This window comes from Panthera leo, chromosome A2 (genome assembly GCF_018350215.1).
Source record: "Panthera leo isolate Ple1 chromosome A2, P.leo_Ple1_pat1.1, whole genome shotgun sequence".
Classification (NCBI taxonomy): domain Eukaryota; kingdom Metazoa; phylum Chordata; class Mammalia; order Carnivora; family Felidae; genus Panthera; species Panthera leo.
The window spans coordinates 25087150-25109246 of record NC_056680.1 but is presented as its reverse complement, the minus strand read 5'-3'; the positions used below and the strand labels follow the sequence as shown (position 1 = coordinate 25109246).

The 22097-nt window shown below is 37.8% G+C and overlaps 1 protein-coding gene and 1 long non-coding RNA gene across 4 annotated transcripts in view; one reads left to right on the top strand and one right to left on the bottom strand.

Moving 5' to 3' along the window:
• Window positions 1–236: 236 nt before the first annotated feature.
• Window positions 237–22097, bottom strand: part of LOC122214483 — a 47791-nt gene continuing 25930 nt past the window's right edge. For 2 of the 3 annotated variants that reach the window (XR_006199901.1, XR_006199900.1), the window contains one exon: window positions 237–3871. This is a non-coding gene — a long non-coding RNA (uncharacterized LOC122214483). Of the gene's footprint in view, window positions 3872–5812; window positions 5905–22097 lie in introns of all 3 variants that reach the window. The other variant, XR_006199902.1, reaches the window with a different exon arrangement.
• On the top strand, window positions 3879–7957 carry HESX1 (HESX homeobox 1). Its single transcript, XM_042929720.1, has 4 exons — window positions 3879–4799; window positions 5314–5513; window positions 5824–5925; window positions 6022–7957. Exons 1-4 carry the CDS (start codon window positions 4577–4579, stop codon window positions 6118–6120), a joined length of 624 nt encoding a protein of 207 aa, XP_042785654.1. The 5' UTR covers window positions 3879–4576; the 3' UTR covers window positions 6121–7957.

Genomic DNA, 22097 nt, shown 5'->3' with positions numbered 1-22097 from the left:
ACTTAAGTGTCCTCAGGGCATGGTGGCTGGCTTCCCCTGGAGAGAGCTATCCAAAAGATCAAAGCAGAACCCACAGTGCCCCATAACACCTAACAGTGGAGGTCATACTGGTCATTTTGTTGTAGTACAGGTCTGGTGGTGATAAATCTCTTTGTTTTTATGTATCTTGAGATGTCTTTCTTTTGCTTTCATTTTCTGAGATATTTTTGTTGGATATAGAATTCTGGGTTGAAAAGCTTATTTTTCCTTTTAGCACTTTAAAGATGTTTCATTGTCTTCTGGCCTCCATTGTTTCTGATGAGAACTCAGTCAAATCATATTGTTATTCTTATGTATATAATATACCATTTTTCTCTGAATCCTTTCAAATTTTCCTCTTTATCTTTGGTTTTATCCGTTTGACTATGATATACCTAGATGTAGTTTTGCTTGTGTTTATCCTACTGAGGTTCTTTGAGCTTCTTGAAACTATAAATTTATGTCTTTCACCAAATTTTGGAAAACTTCAGCCATTATTTCTTCAAATATTTTTTCTACCATATCTTCTCTATTTCTCCCTCTGTAATTCCAATTACACATATGCTAGATATTGTTTTATTGTCTTACAGGTTACTCAGACTCTGCTGATGTTATTTTTAATGTTTTTTCCTGTGTATTCTTCAGATCAGATCATATTCATTAATATATCTTCAAGTTCACTGACTCTTCTGGCATCTCCTATATACTGTTAAGCCTACCCAGTGAATTTCTTATCTCTCATATTTTATTTTTCAGTAATAGAAGTTACATTTGATTTTTTTGTAGTTATTATTTCTCTGATGATGGATACTGTCTGTACATTCATTATGAGCACATTTTCATTTATGTCCTTAAGCATCTTTACATTTACTGCTCTCAAAACTTGTCAGCTAATTCCAACATCTGTATCACCCCTGGATCTGTCTCCATTGATTGCATTTTCTTGTCAATATGGGACACATTTTCCAGTTTCTTCATATGGCTAATAATGTTGTGTTGTATCCTGGACTCTGTAAATGATATTTATAGTCTCCAGATTCTATTTTATCTGTCTGAAGAATGTTGATTTGCATTTGTTTGTTTGTTTGTTTGTTTTGTTTTATCAGTCTGTGCTCAAACTGTATCTAAGCTCTGTTTCCTTTGTGGTCGTCATCGGTTGAAATTTTTGTTCAATCATTTTAGGATTAGCTGAGATGTTTGGTGTTTTCCATGTGCATGCCAAATTCAGAAGTCATCCGGGGATTTGGGCAGAATTTATATGCAGAATTTGGGGCCTTTCCCTGTATCTCTTTCCTTCCTAGGATTCTCTGTCACTTCCTAGCTGCTGTGGTTGACTTGACCTCTCTCCTTTGGTTCCTTAAGCCAATAAGATTGTACATCCTCCCACATAGTGTTGACTGGTGCCTGCTTTCAGACAAAAAGCCATAAAAATGGAAAGCTCACCCAGTGCTATTTATCTCTTCTAAATGTATTTTCCCTGTTTGGGACTACTTTTCAGTACTTTGGGGTAGTTTTAAGAAGCATTTCGTCCAGAGTTTATAATTTGTATCTGTGGGAGGGTAGGTACAATAGAAGCTACTTCATTACTACCATCAATGGAGCCAGAAAGGCCCTTTTTAAAGGTAGAAATCATAAAGGGTAATATCAACACATTTTACTATATGAAGCTTCATACGAGAAAAAAAAGCATCAATAAAGTCAAAATATCAAGGGCAAAATGGGGGAAATATTTATTACACATACCAAAGAGTTATCATCTTTTAATATATGAAAAACTCTTATCATTAAGAAACAACAACCAAAAAAATACCCTAGTTTAAAACAAAATGGGCTAAGGACATGTTATGGTCTGAATGTGTGTGTCCCACCAAAATTCATATGTTGCAATCCTAATACCCCTTGTGATGGTATTAGGAGGTGGGAGCCCTTAGGAGGTGATTAGGTCATGAGGGCGGAGCCCTCATGAATGGGATTAGTTTCTTATAAAAGGTCCTGGAGAGTTCCCTAGCCCCTTCTGCCATGTGAAGATAAGGAGAAATCTGCCACCTGGAAGAGAGCCCTCACCCAACCATGCCAGTGCCCTGATCTCAGACTTCCAGCCTCCAGAACTGTGAGGAATAACTTTCTGTTGTTTATCAGCTACCCAGTCTGTGGTATTTTGTTAGACCAGCCTGAACAGACTAAGACAGACATAAGCCATCATTTCACAATAGAAAGAGCACGTATTGGCTGAAAAACATGAAGAAATAAATGCCCAACTTTACTTGAAGGAATGCAAAAAGAAACAATGAGATTCTTTCATCTAGTATGAGCCAAGCACTGTTTTTGGATGCTAGGGAATGAACAAAAAGACAAAAATTCTAGCGATAGGAAACAGATAATAGAAAACAAACATAATAAACAGATATAAAACGTAATAAGGCAAAAGGTAGTAAATGGGAGAGGTTGACATTTTGTTTCTTCCTCTCATTGAGTTTATCCCTCTCTGAAATTACCTTGTTCATCACTGATATCTAGCACCTAGAATGGTGTCTAGCACATAGTAAGTGCTCTATAAAATTTGTTGAATAAATATATAAGAAAATGTTTCCCTGATATTTTTAGAGAAATTCTTTCCTGCCTTTTATTTTCATCTACCATCCATATATAAAATGGTATTATGTAAGTCCAGATAAAGTCAACTCAAACAGTAAAGATATTGGAATGTCCTTGTTGATAAAGAAGAAATTGGGGATTAGAGTTGCTTCAGTGTATGCTGTAGGAGCATTGCAATTTGTGCACTAGGGCACTAATCTGTGAGGTTAGGATTTCAGGATCTCCACCTCCTGCACTGATGAGCCGGCTTACCTGGCTCACCGCTTCCTTTTTCCATTTTCATCACCAGTTAACATATGAGGTAATTTACTGACTTATAATTACTGTTACAAATATTGTTTGCTCCCCACCCCTACCCCACCCGATACCACTGTGAGCTTCATGAGGGCAAGGATCCTGTTCTTTCTGGTACTGAGTAGATGCTCAACCAATAGTGGAATGAACAGGTGGATGGATGAATGTCTCAAGAGAAAGGAATCTGTGAAGGTCTTGAATTCTCTCTCTTCCTCCAAGTCTTCCTCAGGGTAAGGTCACCCTCCTTCACACAGTCTACATTCCAAGACGCTAGAGGCAAAACCTCCATGAGGCATTAAATGTTTACTAGTTTGTTCATTCTTACAATGGCTTTACACCTGTATTTATAAACCCATCCTTCTGTGTGCCTGTTGATGTTTTGTATGTGAATCCTTTGTTCATTCTAGAAGTTGCTTAAAGAGGAATTTAGTTCAATATTTGTACCTCATGATAGGATAAAATCAGATGAAGCTGAGCTCCATCCTGTAGAGTCCATTTCCTCTATGAGTGGAGACTACTTTTCCTCTTCCCTGAAGAATTGTCTCATAGTTGTTTAAATCCTGGATAAAGTTGAACTCTTAAATTTATCCTCAAGAAGGTACTGGAAAAAGAGGAGCCACAGAGTACAAGGACTAAAAATATTGCACTATCTGAGGGTGTGCTTACTTCACAGTCTTCCCAATTAGCAGCTGCATTTCTCTTTTAATTTCAAGTTTTCTTAGGAGGATGAAATGAAAATATTCTGTTCTTGGTTATTTTTCACAAATCTTATTGTCTTCGTGAAGACTTCCCAGCCCCTCAAAAAATCAACACAGGGAAATTCTTCTTTAAGAAAATACAGTGAATCATGCTCTGTTCTTTGAAACAACCCTGCTGGGAAGAGAAATTCTTCCTTTTAGTTTGAACAGTCATGCTTTTAAGTTACTTGCAGGTGGTTACATATGATCTTCACATAAACTTGTATCTGTCTCATTTAAAAGAAAAGATGAAAGAATGGAATTAGCTCATTAATTATTTAAAATACTTGGTGCAACTGTTCCTTATGAATTAATCCAGGCACTTGGAAGACAATTACACTCAGTGTTAATAACATTGCCAACCTTTTCCGGTATGCTGCACTCCAAATACTATTGTGTTTTCATTGACAACATTCACTATTACATATGCATATGAAAAACAGGCATTTTCATTGGAATTACCGTAATAGCATTAAGAGATTATTATTTTTTCCAATTTCCTTGGAAGAAAATTCACTTAAATTAGATTATTTATTACTTGACTGCTCTCCTATCTTGCCTGTGTGTTTAGGTAACTGGAGACCATGAAGGTATAAACTTCAGAATAAAAGGCATGATTTTATACATTAATGATTTCAAATAAAAGAGGAGTGCTAGTTTGTGCATCACTTCTTTCGAGAAAGTTAAGTCTGTGTTCTGCTTAGGAGAGATAACACTTTTTGTCCCTGTAGGTGGCCCCCCTGGTGTAGCCATTAGTTGCTAATTACTTGCAAACAAATAAACAATTAACTCCTCAAGCTGCTGGCTGGGAGAGTGTTCATTGACATGCTAAAACTTTCTAAGACAGGATTTTAATTAGTGACGTTCTAAATCCAGCCCCCTTGTCAGCGGAGCCAGGAGGTGAACCACAGGAAGATCCCAGCCCTGTACACATGGGGCAGAGCCAGCCAAGAAGCAAGGAGAGGCCAGAGCCGCTGTTCTGTGCAGCCCACTCGAGGATGTCTCCCAGCCTACAGGAAGGGGCTCGGCACGGGGAAAGCAAACCCTCGCCCTGCTCCTTTTCAATTGAGAGCATTTTGGGATTGGACCAGAAGAAAGACTGTGTTCCATCAATGAAACCCCACAGGCCCTGGGCAGACACCTGCGGCTCCTCAGGTACACCACAAGTTAATTTTTTAAATTCTTTGTTATTTCGTCTGCAGTGTTTATTTTGGCCTTTATTTCATATTACGTAGAGTTAGAGAAAAACTGCAGTTTCATCCAATTACATAACCGAAGTATCTAGGACTTTCAGTGCCTCCAGCTGAGTTCTATAGGAAATGAAAAGAGAATTGGCCTTAGATCCAAGGGAGTATAAAGTTCGTTCACAGGAAATGCCAAGAACCTGCATTTATTTCAGAAGGTCTCTTGTATTTGACACATCAGATATTCTATTTTTTCACTGAAAAAATACATGACATTCAGAGATCAAAATGTTCTCTAGCAGCAAGGCAGGATCTCCATCTTTGTTTGCTTTTTGGTTTTTGGTTGATGAGAGGTCAGTTCTCTTGTGAAACCCAGAGGAATTTCCCCAGGAAAATTAAAGACAACTTCCTGAAATTCCTTCTTATAGAACTTTGTGGAATACAGGTTTGGACATCTAAGATGGAGTTTATTTTTCTGCTTTTAGGGAAAGATATTAACCTATGTGTACATATCCCGAGCCTTCCTAACGGGATCTCATTCCCTTATACTGTGGATCGTCCAGTGCCAGAAGAAAGATTTTTGAAATGTGAAAATTACTTTTCACCCTCAGAAAGACTGTCTTTGAAAAGAGAACTGAGTTGGTATAGAGGACGAAGACCAAGAACCGCTTTTACTCAAAACCAGGTGGGAAGTTTTTTCAAGCAGTAATGATAATACAAAGGTTTTAACTAACACCCTGTTGGGCAAAAGCCCAATCACTTTGGGATCTCAGTTTAGAAGCCTTGTTAACGAAACAATAGACTCTATGGAGGTGTTTTTTTTGTTTTTTTTTTTTTTTTGACAGTTTCTGGATAGTCATTTAAAAAATGTAAAAGGCATATATAGATTAATTGCCCAAGATGTAAATACAATTATTTTGCTATACGAATTAAAGCCCATTTTATAATGACATACGAAATATCAACATTTTATGTAACTATTACCTTATTCATAGATTGAAGTGTTGGAAAATGTCTTTAGAGTAAACTGCTATCCTGGCATTGATATCAGAGAAGACTTAGCTCGAAAACTGAATCTAGAGGAAGACAGAATCCAGGTAATTTTCAAACTTAGCTGTTACCTGTGATGATGGAAATGTTAAGAATAGTAAAATAATGTTCCTGAGATCTACTTTATTTTTCCTTAATTTTAGATCTGGTTCCAAAATCGGCGTGCAAAGCTGAAAAGGTCCCATAGAGAATCACAGTTTCTAATGGCGAAAAAAAATTTCAACACGAATCTCCTGGAGTAGACGGAAAACTGACCACGTGAGATTATTTTACAATTGCAGAACCCGAGGAATCAATGGAGATATCAAATTTTAAAAATGTGATCTTTTCTGCATTTAATCTGAGTGTTGTCATTTTTCTCCCGAAAATATATTGTAAATATTCACTATTAAAACATGGTACCTATTATACATGGGCACTTTTAGTTACAATAAAGGCCTTTTCTATATATTTTAATAAACATTTTCAGAAAAAGCCAGCTATTTTTTAAGTGAGCAAATTTAATCTAAGAAACTAGTTCGCTAAAATCAGCAAGCTCATGACTAAGTGACTCCACAAGCTGGATTCTATTTACAGAATAATTCAAGTGAAATAATCTGGAGAATGGCACAAAGATATGCTCTGTTTCAATTAGTTTTCTTCAAGTGCATTTTGAAACATGATTATTAGCTCCTCTTAATTTCTGACATAAAGCAGTGAAACTTTCTCACCACGTATCAATACAAATCCTTCTAGCATGCCAGTTTCAAGCTGTTTTTTTTTTTTAAGCAAAATCATTATGCCAAAGTAGAGATAGAAAGACATCAGTTGTCATATTCATACCCTTGGTATTATATTGCAAAAAGGATTGAGCTGCAAATACATGCAAATTTTAAAATATTTTCCTAGCTATTTAATGTTGTGTTTTACTTTCATTCATTAAAGGAAAAATGATCATCGGGCTAATATCTATTTCTAGTTTAGTGGTTTCCAAACAACTGTATATTTTGTTGTTACAAGTAATACGTTGACTGATGAGGTAACTGATCTGCCTTTTGTATGTGCTGCGACATAGTCGCTAGAAAAAATCAGGGCACTTTTTTGGGACAAAAACTATGTATTTTCCTTGCACTTGCCATTGTACCTATCAACTAAAGATGGGAAGGAATAGGTAAGCTGCATCACAAAAAAGAAGTCCTACCACTGGAAGTCTGGGTGTTTGTTTTCTAGTTAATTAGTGGAAGGCCAGAGTGGGTATGCTCTTTGAAATGTTTGCTTGAGGACTTTGACTTGGTCTCCTGGAAACTATATTTCAGCTGTCCTCATTGAGTTGAATTCTCCCTTCCCTTTTCTTTCCTGCTCCTCTGTTCTCTTCTTTCCCAGCAACGACCACAGTAGAAGATTCTTGTTGAATTATTGAATCTATACCTACTATATACATTTTTGTTTGTTTAATTGCATGAGAAAGGTGAAAAGGAGTATGCATATTATCACTGAGGAAAAGGAGTGTGACTCAGATTTTAGAGCTTTTAAAAGATCATTTAGGGAGAGCACATTTGGGATAGAGAGCTCTGTGTCCCAACAACTAGTCAGCAATAGATGGTCTTATTCTGTTCCACTATTGCTGAGATGGAGAGGGAGGAAGAACAGAAGGGCAGCCACTGGAAAACCAGAGGCATTACATGTTTTCCAAGGAAGTCTACTGTCAGATTGGGCCATTTTCCCCAATATAAGGAGCTGCTTTCACTAATACAAAATGTGAAGCACTATTTATGAAATATATCAGTAAGAATTCATCCACTGGGAGCTTTCTTTGCTCTTCATTAGGTTTCTGTGAAGTTATATTAAGTTGAGGACTGGAAGTCAACTGGAGTGCGTTGGAGAGGAAAGTGTCACGTGATGGGTAGGCTTCTTAAACAGTCTTTTATTTTTATCCCAAACATCATATTTACATATTGTAAACAATTCAAGTAATGTAGAAATAGAAGAAAATCTCTCTCAAGCCTCATCCTTCCCAGATAATCATCATTAAACATTGTTATGTCTCTTTTTCTGCACGAAGGCAGGTACATATGTATACATATATATACACACGCATTTCTATTTGTTACTTTTTTAAAAGTTTTTTTAAAAAATGTTTATTCTTGCGAGAGAGGGAGAGAGATAGTGTGTGTGCACAAGCCGGCGAGGGGCAGAGAGAGAGGAAGACCGGATCCAACCAGACTCCACCCTGTCCGCAAAGAGCCGGGTGTGGGATGTGGGCTCAAACCCACGAATTATGAGATCATGACCTGAAGTTGGTTGCTTAGCCAACTGAGCCACCCAGGTGCCCCTCTATTTATTATTTTTTTAAATGTCATCACACTTAACATTCTGTGCATCTTTCTGTCATCTTGCCATGTCAGACATCTAGCTCTATCCCTTTCCTAATGTTTGCTTAGTTTAGAAGAGGATTTCAGCCCTGCATATTATAAGCTATTTTACAATATTAACACTTAAGTATTTTTAAAGTAGTACTTTTCACAAATTGATATTTCAGAGAGTAATCATAGTTTATCTAGAATTTACCTGAAATTAAACCTGTGAAGAGTGGGAAATTTCTATATAAAGTGTTAGACTTTGAAAAAAATGAAACAATATCACAAACATTGATTAATAACTAATAATGCACTTAAATTTATTTTTTAGTTATAAAACCTGGTCATACCTATAAAAAGTCTGGTGAGGAAAGAAACAATAACTCTAGAATATCATTATCTCAGAATTCTCTAGTGACCATAATATAACCTATTTACATGCGTCTAAAATTCAATTTTATCTATCATTGAGATAAGTTGTGCTTACAACTGAAGGTACATACTTATAACTGAAATCATTTATAATAGAAACGATGCATCTATAAAAAATAACATTTGGAAGTCAGAAAAAATTTAAATAATACTAGAATTTGTAATATTAAAGAAGTAACTATGAATATAATATGCATGTTCTTTCAGATATTTCACATATTTTCAGATACTAATAACATAATATCATTAAATGTTTTGAAGTGAGTCTGTAATATATTAAAATATTCAAAGAAGCAAAATAATATACAAGATTATAAGTGAATTTCCCCCAAAATCATTTCCAAAGATAAAGACTGATTGATCTTGTTAGAGGAAATAATGAGTTAGTAACTTTTTTTTTTAAAGCAATTATAACTGCCAGTACTTTGGAGTGAATATAATGATATTCAGGGAAAAAGCTGGACTTTAACTTTGAGGAAAAATCAAGCAAGGTGGAAATGGAAATGAAAACCCGAGATAGAATTGTCTTTCCCTCAAAACACACAGGCTCTAATCCACAGCTTATCTCTGCTCCTGGTAATTCCAAGCCTTTGTCTCCATTAATACCCAGGACAAGGTGAACAGTAGTAACAAATCAAACTAATGCAGTCAGGCTAATACCTAGAGCGTCTCTATTATCTGACGGCTGCCTAAATAAGGTTATTTGGTCTCCTGTAATGGCATTTGTCTCTTGTGAAGCCAGCCAGACAAAGCCCATCGCTAGAGAGTGCTGTTGGAAACAATGGCTGTGTGTGCCGGTGGTCAACTTTTGAGTTAATCAGTGTTAATAGCTCCTTTCACTCCCTGCATCTTATCACACATCACACGAATCGCATGAATCCCCCATTACCAAACCCAGCACACAGCATCAACCTGGGCCTTGTTTTTACTTCTTTCAAAGGCAGGGAGCTGAGTCCATTTACTTGATGAGGAACAGAAATCAAAGTATGACATGGTGACCTGCCCTCTCTATCTCGCTGAGCCCCATGGGACTAAAAGCCCTTCCGTGTGCCTTTGGCTGCATGTAAAGCTCATTTTATTTGTTTGTTTATTTATTTTTAACTTTATTTATTGTGAGAGAAAGAGAGAGCATGAGCTGGGGAGGAGCAGAGAGAGGGAGAGAGAGAAAATCCCAAGCAAGCTCCAAACTGTCAGCACTGTTAGCGCAGAGCCCAACACAGGGCTCGAACTCACAAATTGCAAGATCACGACCTGAGGCAAAATCAAGAGTCAATAGATGCTTAACTGACTGAGCCACCCAGGCGTCCCTAAAGCTCATTTGAAGTGTTCTGTCTCCTGCTGGGGCAGCAGCCCACAGTGGCCAAGCAGCCAAGGCAGCTCTTGATGGCTCTGACCAGTCCACATCTCGTTAGACTCACGCCTTCCCATTTTCCTCTCTCTTGTCTTCTTATTCCCACCCTTCTCCTTTTCCCCTGCTAATGCCTTAGGAAGCTTGTTGGTGTCAACAGGAATTACTGAGTCCCACAACCGAACCCCAGCCCAAAAAGTTTATTGCTTACCTTCTGTCTAGTAAAGAGTTAACATTTAGGAGCTTCATGTCTGGTCTCTTCTTCCAGGCATCCTTGGATAGCCTAGTGGGCATCTCTTTTATTTAGCATTTTATGACTGGAAGTTCATATGATGAAGTAAACGATGCCACAGTTTATGTCCTATTTACCACATTACAAGCTTGCAAAAAACCATACACCTATTGTATCTGGTGTTGGTCAAGAAATTGCCTAACAGTGGTTTTACAGGACACAGCCCCTATTTGATGGTGTATTGAGCCACCAATACTACTCTTCCTTGAGCTCTCTATTTCAGTCAAGTCAGTCAATCAAAAAGTACTCATTGGAGGCAGCCTAGCAATGTAGAGTCTGGTCACCCGGGTTCAAACCCCAATAGGTCTTTGACTTTGGGTCAGTTCTTTAATCTCTTTGAGCCTCGATTTTGTCATCTATAAAATGGGGATAAAATGGGACCTATTTCATAGAATCATTGGGGGAATTAAATGAGATAATGGATAAGGCTTAGACTAATTCCTGGCAAATACAAAATGATCAGGAAATGTTCACTTATAATAATGTGCTAGGAAATATAGAAGAAGTAAAGAAAGTTGTCTAGAACAGTGTTGTGTCTGGAACAATATGTGGCACATAGCGGGTTCTCAATCAGCAGTCTTGGAACAAATAAAAACAGTTCTTGGTCTCTAGGAGCTCACTATATGATGGAGAGAAAATACTGGTTAACAGTTATTCAACGACAATTTGTTCAGTATCTGCCACGAGCCCATCACTATGTGAGACTATGGGGATGGAATGGTGAACAAGTAAAACAAGGTTTCTGCTGTTTTGGGACTTACTATACCCAGTGCCTAGCAAAGTCATGGCAAATATTTGGCATACAATATCTGGTGAATGAATGAATGAATGAATGAAGCAGTAAGACAATAACACATGGAAGCATATAATTAAGGTCTAAATTAACGTTTGTAGATTTGTAGATGGTCAGGACTACTATAAGCTATAGGAGGGGATGGATCAGACATATGTAAAGACCAACTCTCAACTCGTTGCCTCTACATGAATAGGTCTGTGAAAAGACTAAAGCTTAATGTGGGCAGGAGCTGGGTGTTGGGAGGACGGTGTTCCAGGTGAGGAAACAACATGTAAGAAGACTCGGAAGCTGGACAGCAAGAATGGTGGCCTCTCTACAGTGATGGGTGACTGTTGGCATGGCCAACTTTGTGGGCACAATGCACCCCCTGTAGTTACACAGGACCCTGTGTTCAGAACGGCCCCATACTTGGTTTGATGCTCTGCTGCTGCCATTTTGAAAATCTTAATAATTTTTGGCCCAATAGTCCTACAATTTTAATTTGCACTGAACCCCCCAAATTATGCAGCCAGACCTGCCCATTAGGGGTGGATACAGGTTATGGAGAACCTTTGAAAAAGGCCAAGGAAGTAAAACGATGTGGTGGGAAATGGTGAACCATGTTTGTTTACTAAACTAGGGTTGTACCATGGTTTAGGAAGACAGAAACAGGATGCGGGGTGAAGTTAAAGGCCGGATTGAGGGGACCCACCTACCTATAGTTGCAATACGTATTTTTGAAGTTGTTGACCTTTACCTTACCTGGGTAAAGGTAGGGGTGGTGGAGATGGAAAGGTGGAGATTATAGAGAGAGAAGGGAAATTTGGGAGGCTTTAGCTACTATGTGGGAAAAGGAGAAGGCAGTGAATTTAAAGCACTGCAAGCTTTGGGACATTTGAAAATTACTAAATATGCAAGAACTGGATCATGTTTGGCCCTGTAACTTACACACTCAGGAGGTAGGGGACTTTACTTACCTACTTCTATTTCTTTTACTTCTGATACTGTCATGAGAAAAGGTTTTCTTAGCAATTTGCAAGTGAATCCCTGCAAATAATAATTTTACAAGTAATGATCATCCTTATGAGTAATAACAGTAACCATGCTAACAGAATTTTCCGATGATCTCTACTTTGATTGCCACATGGTTTTCCCACTTTGTTCTAGACTTCAAATAGGGTCCCAAAGCTTTAAAACATTTGAAAATCACTATTACTAGGAGAAGTACATTAGAGAAAAGTGTTAGAACTATGTTAAAAAGGCAGAGAATTCCTAAAAAAATTAAATGGGATCCAAAACAATTATTTGCATGTGTGTGTGTTAGCTGTATTAGGCATAGAAATTGAAATTTAGGACAAATTTTACCTTTTTGATGTATTCTCTCAAGAATTCAAACCATGCTCAGGAAAATAAATAACAAGCTTTTAAGTACCTTCAAAGATGTCATTGTTTCTTTGCACTATTACTATAAAAATGAAAATCTTTTACTTATTTGCTTGTTTTACCTCATCCTGACTGAGTTTAATCATTTTTAGAAATACTTTTGCTAATTTTGCAGATGAAAAGTGATTTCTCATTGTTACTTCAACTTGATTTTTTGAGATTCAACTTTTGGCATGTTACCTGATAACTTTATCTTCTCATTTGGTCAATCTTACTTCACCTATTACTTTCTTGGCAGTCTGTGGTATGTTGAGTCACTGTTCAGTTTTTCATGCCCTCTGCATTTTTTTTTTTGAAAGGGAGAGAGAGTGCAAGAAAGGGCAGACAGAGGATCTGAAGCGGGCTCTGCTCTGACAGCAGGGAGACCGATGCTGGGCTCAAACTCATGAACCATGAGATCATGACCTGAGCCGAAGTCGGATGCTCAACTGAGTGAGCCACCCAGGTGCCCCATGCCCTCCGTATTTTAAAATCATACATCCATGCCCTTTGGCCTGTGGCTTTGCAGCACCACCCATTATTGAGGGCAGAGTACATCTGCCATCTCCGCTGCTGTTGGGTTTGGTCATGTGATCTCCTTTAGCCAATAGAATGTGGACAGAAGTGATGCAGTACCAGTTCCAGGAGGAGGCCTCAAGAGACATTCCCCTTGTCTACTTGCTCTTCTGCTATTGCCGGGAGAAGCACACACTCTGAGTACCTACTGCCCCTTTAGGTTAGCCTCCAAATTGAGAAACATGAAGCAGACCTCAACCTAACCTGCAGCCTGCAGCCAAGGCAAGCCCAGCCAAACCTGCCTATATTCTTCCAAATCCCAGGCCTGTGAGAGAGTTTCCAACCACTGAGTTTGAGGGGTTATAAAAACAGCACTGGGGGCGCCTGGGTGGCTCAGTCAGTTGAGTGTCCGACTTCGGCTCAGGTCACGATCTCGCGGTCCGTGAGTTCGAGCCCCGCGTCGGGCTCTGGGCTGATGGCTCAGAGCCTGGAGCCTGCTTCTGATTCTGTGTCTCCCTCTCTCTCTGTCCCTGCCCCATTCATGCTCTGTCTCTCTCTGTCTCAAAAATAAATAAAACGTTAAAAAAAAAAAACAACCAGCACTGTTGTAAGCAATATAGTCTTACAGTTTTTCTTACTGATTTGTGTCAGTTCCTTATACAGTAAACATTTGATTACCATAGTTTGACTCATAATTTCTTAACATTTACCTTTTAATCTTATGATTTTTACACACATGATTTGAAATATTTTTATTTTTTCAATGTTTATTTTTGAGAGAGAGAGCAGAGGAGGGAGGCAGAGGATCCAAAGCAGGCTCTGTGCTGATAGCAGAGAGTCTGATGCAGGGCTTGCACTCATGAGCCGTGAGACCATGCCTAAGCTGAAGCTGGACACTTAATGGACTGAGCTATCTGGGTGCCCCTAAATTGAAATAATTTTAGACAAATCTCAGTCTTATCCTTTACTGTTATTTCCCTCTGCTTTATCTGACACCTTCCCATTCCTGTGATTACCCATTATGTTTCTAGTGTCTTAATAGGTTATTTCTATGATCTACAGATCTTTATGACATTTTTCAGCCTATCAGTATCCTTTTGCATAACAAACAATGAATTGAATGAGCCTCCTCACCAAAGTCATAAAGATAAAAGATGATACTATTAATAAAAACAATAATTAATATCACCATTTATTAGCTGCCTACCACGAGCTACGCAATATGGTACTTCACATAAATTATTGATTTAATTTTCACAACAGCTCTGCAGGTTGGATATAGCCAACCCACTTTAAAGATAAGGAAACCTAACCTCAGATATTTTTATTATGATGACTTATTATCCCCACTTTATAGATGAGTAAATTGTGGGATACAGAAAGACTAAATAATTTGATCAGGGCCACACAGCTAGGAAGTGGCTTAGGTATGATTCAGACTAAGTTCTGCCCAACTCTACAGTTGCCTCTTCCCACTAAACCTTCCAGAAGACATAGCTAACAGCTCTAATGGCAATATATTAAAAAGTACACTGGGGGTGCCTGGGTGGCTCATTTGGTTGAGAGTCTGACTTCAGCTCAGGTCATGATCTCACGCTTCGCGGGTTCACGCCCCCCCGGCAGGTTCTGTGCTGACAGCTCAAAGACTGCAGCCTGCTTTTGATTCTGTGTCTCCCTCTCTCTCTGCCCCTTCCCTACTCATGCTCTGTCTCTCTCTCTCTGTGTCTCTGTCTCTCTCTCTCTCAAAAATAAACATTAAAAAAAATTTTTAAGTTAAAAAGAAGTACACTGAAGTTTTGTTTTTTTCTTTTCTTTTTTTGGAGGTAGGGGAGGTAGGGGGGCTGAGTGTTTGATAGTTAAAGTAATCAGCATCTATTAAGTTCCCAGAATTCCTTAGAAATAACATATTCTCTAAATATAAGTGGTATTTTGGCTAGAGATATGTACATTCTTGTTTATATAAATATTAAAACTTACAATTAAGATTTAACAAAATCACTAGATTTAAGTCTGTTACCCTAAAATAGCAATCAGAAATTTATAGAAGAAATCCAGATGTACTCACTCATCTAGAAGATGCCATTATTCCACTTACAATAATTCTTATTTACATAATACATGCTTATAGACTTTTAAAAATAATAGCATGTTGAGTAAAAAGAAGCAAATTACAGAATGTGCATATTACAGCATCATTTATGTAAAAAACAAAAGTAAACTAAAATGACCCTAAGAGTGCTTATATGCAGGGACAAGGTCTATAAGGATATATAATAAATTTATTATAAACTGTTGAAGCTGTAACAAGTGGTTACTGTGGCATTAAGAGGTAGTCCAAAGGGGATTTTTACTTTTTACTCTTTATGTGGTATCTGGTATAGAAGAGAGGTTAAGAGTAGGGACTCTGGGCTGCCTGGGTGGCTCAGTCGGTTAGGCATCTGACTTGATTTCGCCTGGGGTCATGATGTCATGAATGTGACATCCAGTTCTATGCTGACTGTGCGGGGCCGTGCTTGCAATTCTCCCTCTATCTCTGTCCCTCCCCTACTCTCTGTCTCTCTCAAATAAATAAACATTAAAAAAAAAAAAAAAGAGTAGGGGCTGTAAAGGCAGACTGGGTGAAAATCACAGGAAAGAGAAAGCCCAGAAAATGCAAATCAAAACCACAATGAAATACCACCACACGACCACTAGGATAGATATAATGTTTTAAAAAGACAGATAGTAGCAAATATTGACAAGGATGTAGAGAAATGGAAACCCTCAAACATTGCTGTGGAAATATAAAATGGTGCAATCACATTGGATAGCATTTGTCAGATCTTCAAAAAATTAAACATAAAATTACCATATTACTCAGAAATTCTACTCTTAGGTATACACTCAAACCGAAAACATGTCCATACAAAAAATTGTACGTGAATATTTACAGCAACATTATTCATAAGAGCGCAAAGCTGGAAACACCTCAATTAACATAAACTAATGAATTGAAGAAAATGCGGTATAGCCATATAAGGGACTATTATTCAGCCATAAAAAAGAATGAAGTATTGATATATTCTACCATATATTCTACAATGGATAGACTTTGAAAAGAGCATGATAAGTGAAAGAAGCCAAATACAAAAGCCTCTTTTTATATGATTCCAACTCTATGAAATGTCCACAATAAGCAAAACCATAGAGAAAGAAAGTAGATTAGTGGTTACTAGGGGCTGGGAGCAGGGTTGGACAATGATGCTAATGATAATGGGGTTTTTAGGGGGTGATAAAAATGTTCTGGAATTAGATATGGTACTGGTTTCACAATCTTGTGAATGTACTAAAAACCACTGAATTGTATACTTTTTATTCGTTTTTTTAAATTTTTTTTTAACATTTATTTATTTTTGAGACAGAGAGAGACAGAGCATGAACGGGGGAGGGTCAGAGAGAGGGAGACACAGAATCTGAAACAGGCTCCAGGCTCTGAGCTGTCAGCACAGAGCCCGACGCGGGGCTCGAACTCACGGACTGCAAGATCATGACCTGAGCCGAAGTCAGCCACTTAACCGACTGAGCCACCCAGGTGCCCCTTTATTCGTTTTTTTAAATGTTTATTTTTGAAAGAGATAGAGCATGAGCAGAGGAGGGGCAAACACACACACACACACACACACACACACACACACACACACAGAATCCGAAGCAGGCTCTAGGCTCTGAGCTGTCAGCACAGAGCCTGATGCGGGGCTCCAACTCACAAACCGTGAGATCATGACCTGAGCCGAAGTTGGACGCTCAGCCAACTGAACCACCCAGGTATACGCCTGTATACTTAAAAAAAAACCATTCATTTATTTATTTTGAAAGAGAGACAGCATGCATGTGTGCGCATAAGTGGGGGAAGAGCAGAGAGAGGGAGGGAGGGAGAGAATCCCAAGAGGGCTCCATGCTGTCAATGTAGAGCCCAATTTGGGGCTTCATCTCACAAACCCATGAGATCATGACCTGAGCTGAAATCAAGAGTCGGATGCTTAACCAACTGAGCCACCCAGACTCCCTGAATTGTACACTTTAAAAAAATTGATTTTATGGTATGTGAATTACATCTCAAAATTTTTTTTCAATAGGGAAAGTCCACCTTAAATGTGAAGAGTCTTGGTACATCAAAGTACTGATTACAGGGAAGGGACTAAAATGTGTGCATGAGCAGACTTTGGAAAGGCAATGCTTTTGGGGGAGAAAAGAGTAAAAAGGAAGAGAGAGGAGACTGTACGGTAAAAGCGGGAAAGGAGCAGAAGGGAGAAACCTAGGGATTCTGCAGGACAAAAGAAAAGCAAGAACATCTATGTTAATTACGTTAATTTACTCATTTCTGTACCTGTATTGTGGTTATATAGGAAACATACCTGTCTGAAGGAAATACACACTAAGTGTTTGAGGTGATTAGGGCTAGAAGTTGGTAACTTACTCTCAAATGATTCAGGGAAAAATATTTTTTGTACTATACTTGCAACTTTTGTAAGTTTCATATTGTTTAAATATGAAAAGAATCTTCAACCTGGAAATTTTTAAACCTATTAACTCTTGGGTACAGAGGGGGAGACAAACCAAAATTATCAAATCTCTGAAGACTGATAATGAAACTGTATAACAGAGTCAATTAAATAAATGTATATATAAAGTAGGGATGAGAAGAAAATCCATACCCCTAACCATATATATCATTAAAAATGAGAGAGCGGTAAAAAGATTCCAAGCTCAAGACATCAGAAAATAATTACAGAATAAACAAACAACAACAAAGTACAGAAATGGAAACCACAAAGATTAGATAAAATCAGAAATTAGTGGATAGAGAATAGAGAAATAGTATGTTTGAACAAGTCAAAATCGTGATTTGTTTTTGGAAAAAGTTAACAAAATAGATAAGCCACTTGCTAACTTAATCAGGCAAAAGAAGGAAAACACAAATATGCAAAATAAGAAATGACAAGGGGAAATAGTAAGAGTAATTTAAATAGAAGAAAAATTTTAAATCATAAGAGACTATTTGGTAGACCTTTAAGCAAATACATTTTAAAAACCTAGACAGGGGCACCTGGGTGGCTCAGTCAGTTAAGCGTCTGGCTGTTGGTTCAGCCCAGGTCATGATCTCACAGTTCGTGGGTTCGAGCCCTGCATCAGGCTCTGTGCTGACAGAGTGGAGCCTGCTTGGGATTCTCTCTCTCTCTCTCTCTCTCTCTCTCTCTCTTTCTGCCCCTCCCCTGCTCTCTCACTCTCTCTCTGTCTCTCAAAATAAATATATAAACTTAAAAAAAAAAAACTAGACAAAATGGTGAATTAAAAACAAAAGAACCCCAAAAAACAAAAAACAGGGGCACCTGGCTGACTTCATTGGTAGAACACTCGACTCTTGATCTTGGGGCTGTGAGTTCAAACCCCACGCTGGGTGTAGAGATTACTTAAAAATAAAACCTTTTGAAAAAACCAACAAACATAAAACAAAAAATCAGAGTTTACCAAATTTGATTCCTTTAAAGATAGAAATCTTAAATATACCAATTTCTGTGGAAGAAATAGAACATTATTCCACAAGAGAACCAGCTCCAGATAGTTTCACAGGGGAATTCTACTAAACCTTCAAACACCACATAGTCCCAATGCTACATAAATTATTGTAGAATGTAGCAAATGTACAACATTGATACCCAAATCAAATGAAGTTGACTTTTAAAAGATAATAAAAAAAGAAAAGGAAAGAAAATCACAAACTATGATTGCTTATGACTATTGATACAAAAATATTGAATAAAACATTAGCAAACAGGATACAACACCATGTTAAGAGAATAATATACCATTGGCACCTGGGTGGCTCAGTCAGTTAAGCATCCGACTATGGCTCAGGTCATGATCTCATGGTTCATGAGTCCCAGCCCTGCATTGGGCTGTCTGCTGTCAGTACAGAGCCTGCTTTGGATCCTCTGTCTCCCTTTCTCTGCCCCTCTCTTTCTCTCTCTCTCTCTCAAAAATAAGTAAACATTAAGAAAAATAACATATCATGACCAAGTAGGATTTCATTCCAGGAATGCAGATTGGTTCAATCTTAGGACATCTAATAAAATATCATATTAATAGATCTTGAAAGAAAAATCATATGATTACCTCCATAGATCCTAAAGAAGCCTTTGTCAAAATTTGACATCTATTAAAAAAATGCAAGAAAATAGAAATTGATGGATATTTTCTTTTTCTTTTCATCTTTTTCTTCTTTTTTTTAATGGATAGTTTCTTAACATATTTTATTTCTCTGGGAAACACTAGGGACATTTCCATAAAGATAAGGAACAAAGCAAGGGTATCTCTATCTGCACTATCAAAAATACAAAGTTCTTTTTTTTTTTTAATGCTTATTTATCCATCCTGAGAGAGAGAGAGAGAGAGAGAGAGAGAGAGCATGCACACACGGTAGGGGCAGAGAGAGAAGGACAGAAAGAGAGAGAATTCCAAGCAGACTCCATGCTGTCAGCACAGAGCTCAATGTGGGCTTCTATCTTACAAACCATAAGATCATGATCTGAGCCAAAATCAAGAGTCAGACACTTAACTGACTGAGCCACCCAGGCACTCCTTCAGCAGATTTATTTATGGAGCTAGAAAGTTAATGCCAAAGTTTATAGGGAAAAATAAAAATGAACAATAGCAAGGGAAACACCAAAAGAGAAAAATCTACAACAGCTCAATCAGACCTTAAGACATTCTACAAAAACTAAGTTAAAAAGCATATGGGGCACCTAGCTGGCTCAGTTGGTGGAGTGTGTGGCTCTTCATCTTGGGGTTATGAGTTTGAGCCCCACACTGGGTACAGAGATTACTTAAAAATAAAATCTTTAAAAAATAAAAATATAAAGTATCATACTAGCACGTGAATAGATAAATAGATTTGTCGAACAGGATAGAAAATTCACATACAGACCCAAAGACATATAGAAATTTAGTAAGTAAAATCATGGGGGTAAAGTTGGACTTTCAAATAAATAGTCCTGGGAAAACAGGATAGCCATTTAGAAAAAAATTAAATTAGATTTATGTCTCATACCTTACACAAAAGGATTAGAAAGTTAAACCTTAAATAGGAGACCATACAAATATTAGAAGAAAACACCAACATGACAGTCTATATGGAAAACCCAAAAGATTCCACCAAAAAACTGATAGAACTGATTCATAAATTCAGCAAAGTTGCAGGATATGAAATCAATGCACAGAAATTGGTTGCATTCCTATACACCAACAATGAAGCGACAGAAAGAAAAATTAAGGAATCGATCCCATTTACAGTTGCACCAAAAACTATAAAATACCTAGGAATAAATCTAACCAAAGAGGTGAAAAATCTATACACTGAAAACTATAGAAAGCTTATGAAAGAAATTGAAGAAGACACAAAAAAATGGAAAAATATTCCATGCTCCTGGATAGGAAGAACAAATATTGTTAAAATGTCGATACTACCTAAAACAATATACATATTCAATGCAATCCCTATCAAAGTAACACCAGCATTCTTCACAGAGCTAGAACAAATAATCCTAAAATTTGTATGGAACCAGAAAAGACCCCAAATAGCCAAAGCGATCTTGAAAAAGCAAACCAAAGCAGGAGGCATCACAATCCCAGACTTCAAGCTATACTACAAAACTGTAATCATCAAGACAATATGGTACTGGCACAAGAACAGACACTCAGATCAATGGAACAGAATAGAGAACCCAGAAATGGACACACAAACGTATGGCCAACTAATCTCTGACAAAGCAGGAAAGAATATCCAATGGAATAAAGACAGTCTCTTCAGCAAGTGGTGCTGGGAAAACTGGACAGTGACATGCAGAAGAATGAACTTCGACCACTTTCTTACACCATACAAAAATAAACTCAAAATGGATGAAAGACCTCAATGTAAGACAAGAAGCCATCAAAATCCTTGAGGAGAAAGGAGGCAAAAACCTCTTTGATCTTGCCCATAGCAACTTCTTACTCAACACGTCTCCAGAGGCAAGGGAAACAAAAGCAAAAATGAACTACTGGGATCTCATCAAAATAAAAACCTTCAGCACAGTGAAGGAAACAATCAGCAAAACTAAAAGGCAACCAACAGAATGGGAGAAGATATTTGCAAATGACATATCAGATAAAAGGTTAGTATCCAAAATCTATAAAGAATTTGTCAAACTCAACATCCAAAAAACAAATAATCCAGTGAAGAAATGGGTGAAAGACATGAATAGACACTTCTCCAAGGAAGACATTCAGATGGCCAACTGACACATGAAAAAATGCTCAACATCACTCATCATCAGGGAAATACAAATCAAAACCACAATGAGATACCACCTCACACCTGTCAGAATGGCTAACATTAACAACTCAGGCAAAAACAGATGCTGGCAAGGATGCAGAGAAAGAGGATCTCTTTTGCATTGTTGGTGGCAATGCAAGTTGGTGCAGCCACTCTGGAAAACAGTATGGAGTTTCCTCAAAAAACTAAAAATAGAACTACCCTACGACCTGATAAAAAATTATCAGGACACCTAGGCATTTGTCCGTGGGATACAGGTGTGCTGTTTCAAAGGGACACATGCACCCCCATGTTTATAGCAGCACTATCAACAATAGCCAAAGTATGGAAAGAGCCCAAATGCCCATCAATGGTTGCATGGATAAAGAAGATGTGGTATATATATACAATGGAGTATTACCCGGCAATCAAAAAGAATGAAATCTTGCCATTTGCAACTACGTGGATGGAACTAGAGGGTATTATGCTAAGTGAAATTAGGCAGTCAGAGAAAGACAAAAATCACATGACTTCACTCATATGAGGACTTTAAGAGACAAAACAGATGAACATAAGGGAAGGGAAACAAAAATAATATAAAAACAGGGAGGGGGACAAAACAGAAGAGACTCATAAATATGGAGAACAAATGGAGGGTTAAGGGGAGGGGTTGTGGGAGGGGGGATGGGCTAAATGGGTAAGGGGCACTAAGGAATCTACTCCTGAAATCATTGTTGCACTATATGCTAACTAATTTGGATGTAAATTT

Coding starts and splice junctions, on each gene's coding strand:
- HESX1 (XM_042929720.1), top strand. CDS start 4,577: ATGGGGCAGAGCCAGCCAAGAAGCAAGGAGAGGCCAGAGCCGCTGTTC. Junction 4,800..5,313: donor AGACACCTGCGGCTCCTCAG/GTACACCACAAG, acceptor TTCTGCTTTTAG/GGAAAGATATTAACCTATGT. Junction 5,514..5,823: donor CCGCTTTTACTCAAAACCAG/GTGGGAAGTTTT, acceptor CCTTATTCATAG/ATTGAAGTGTTGGAAAATGT.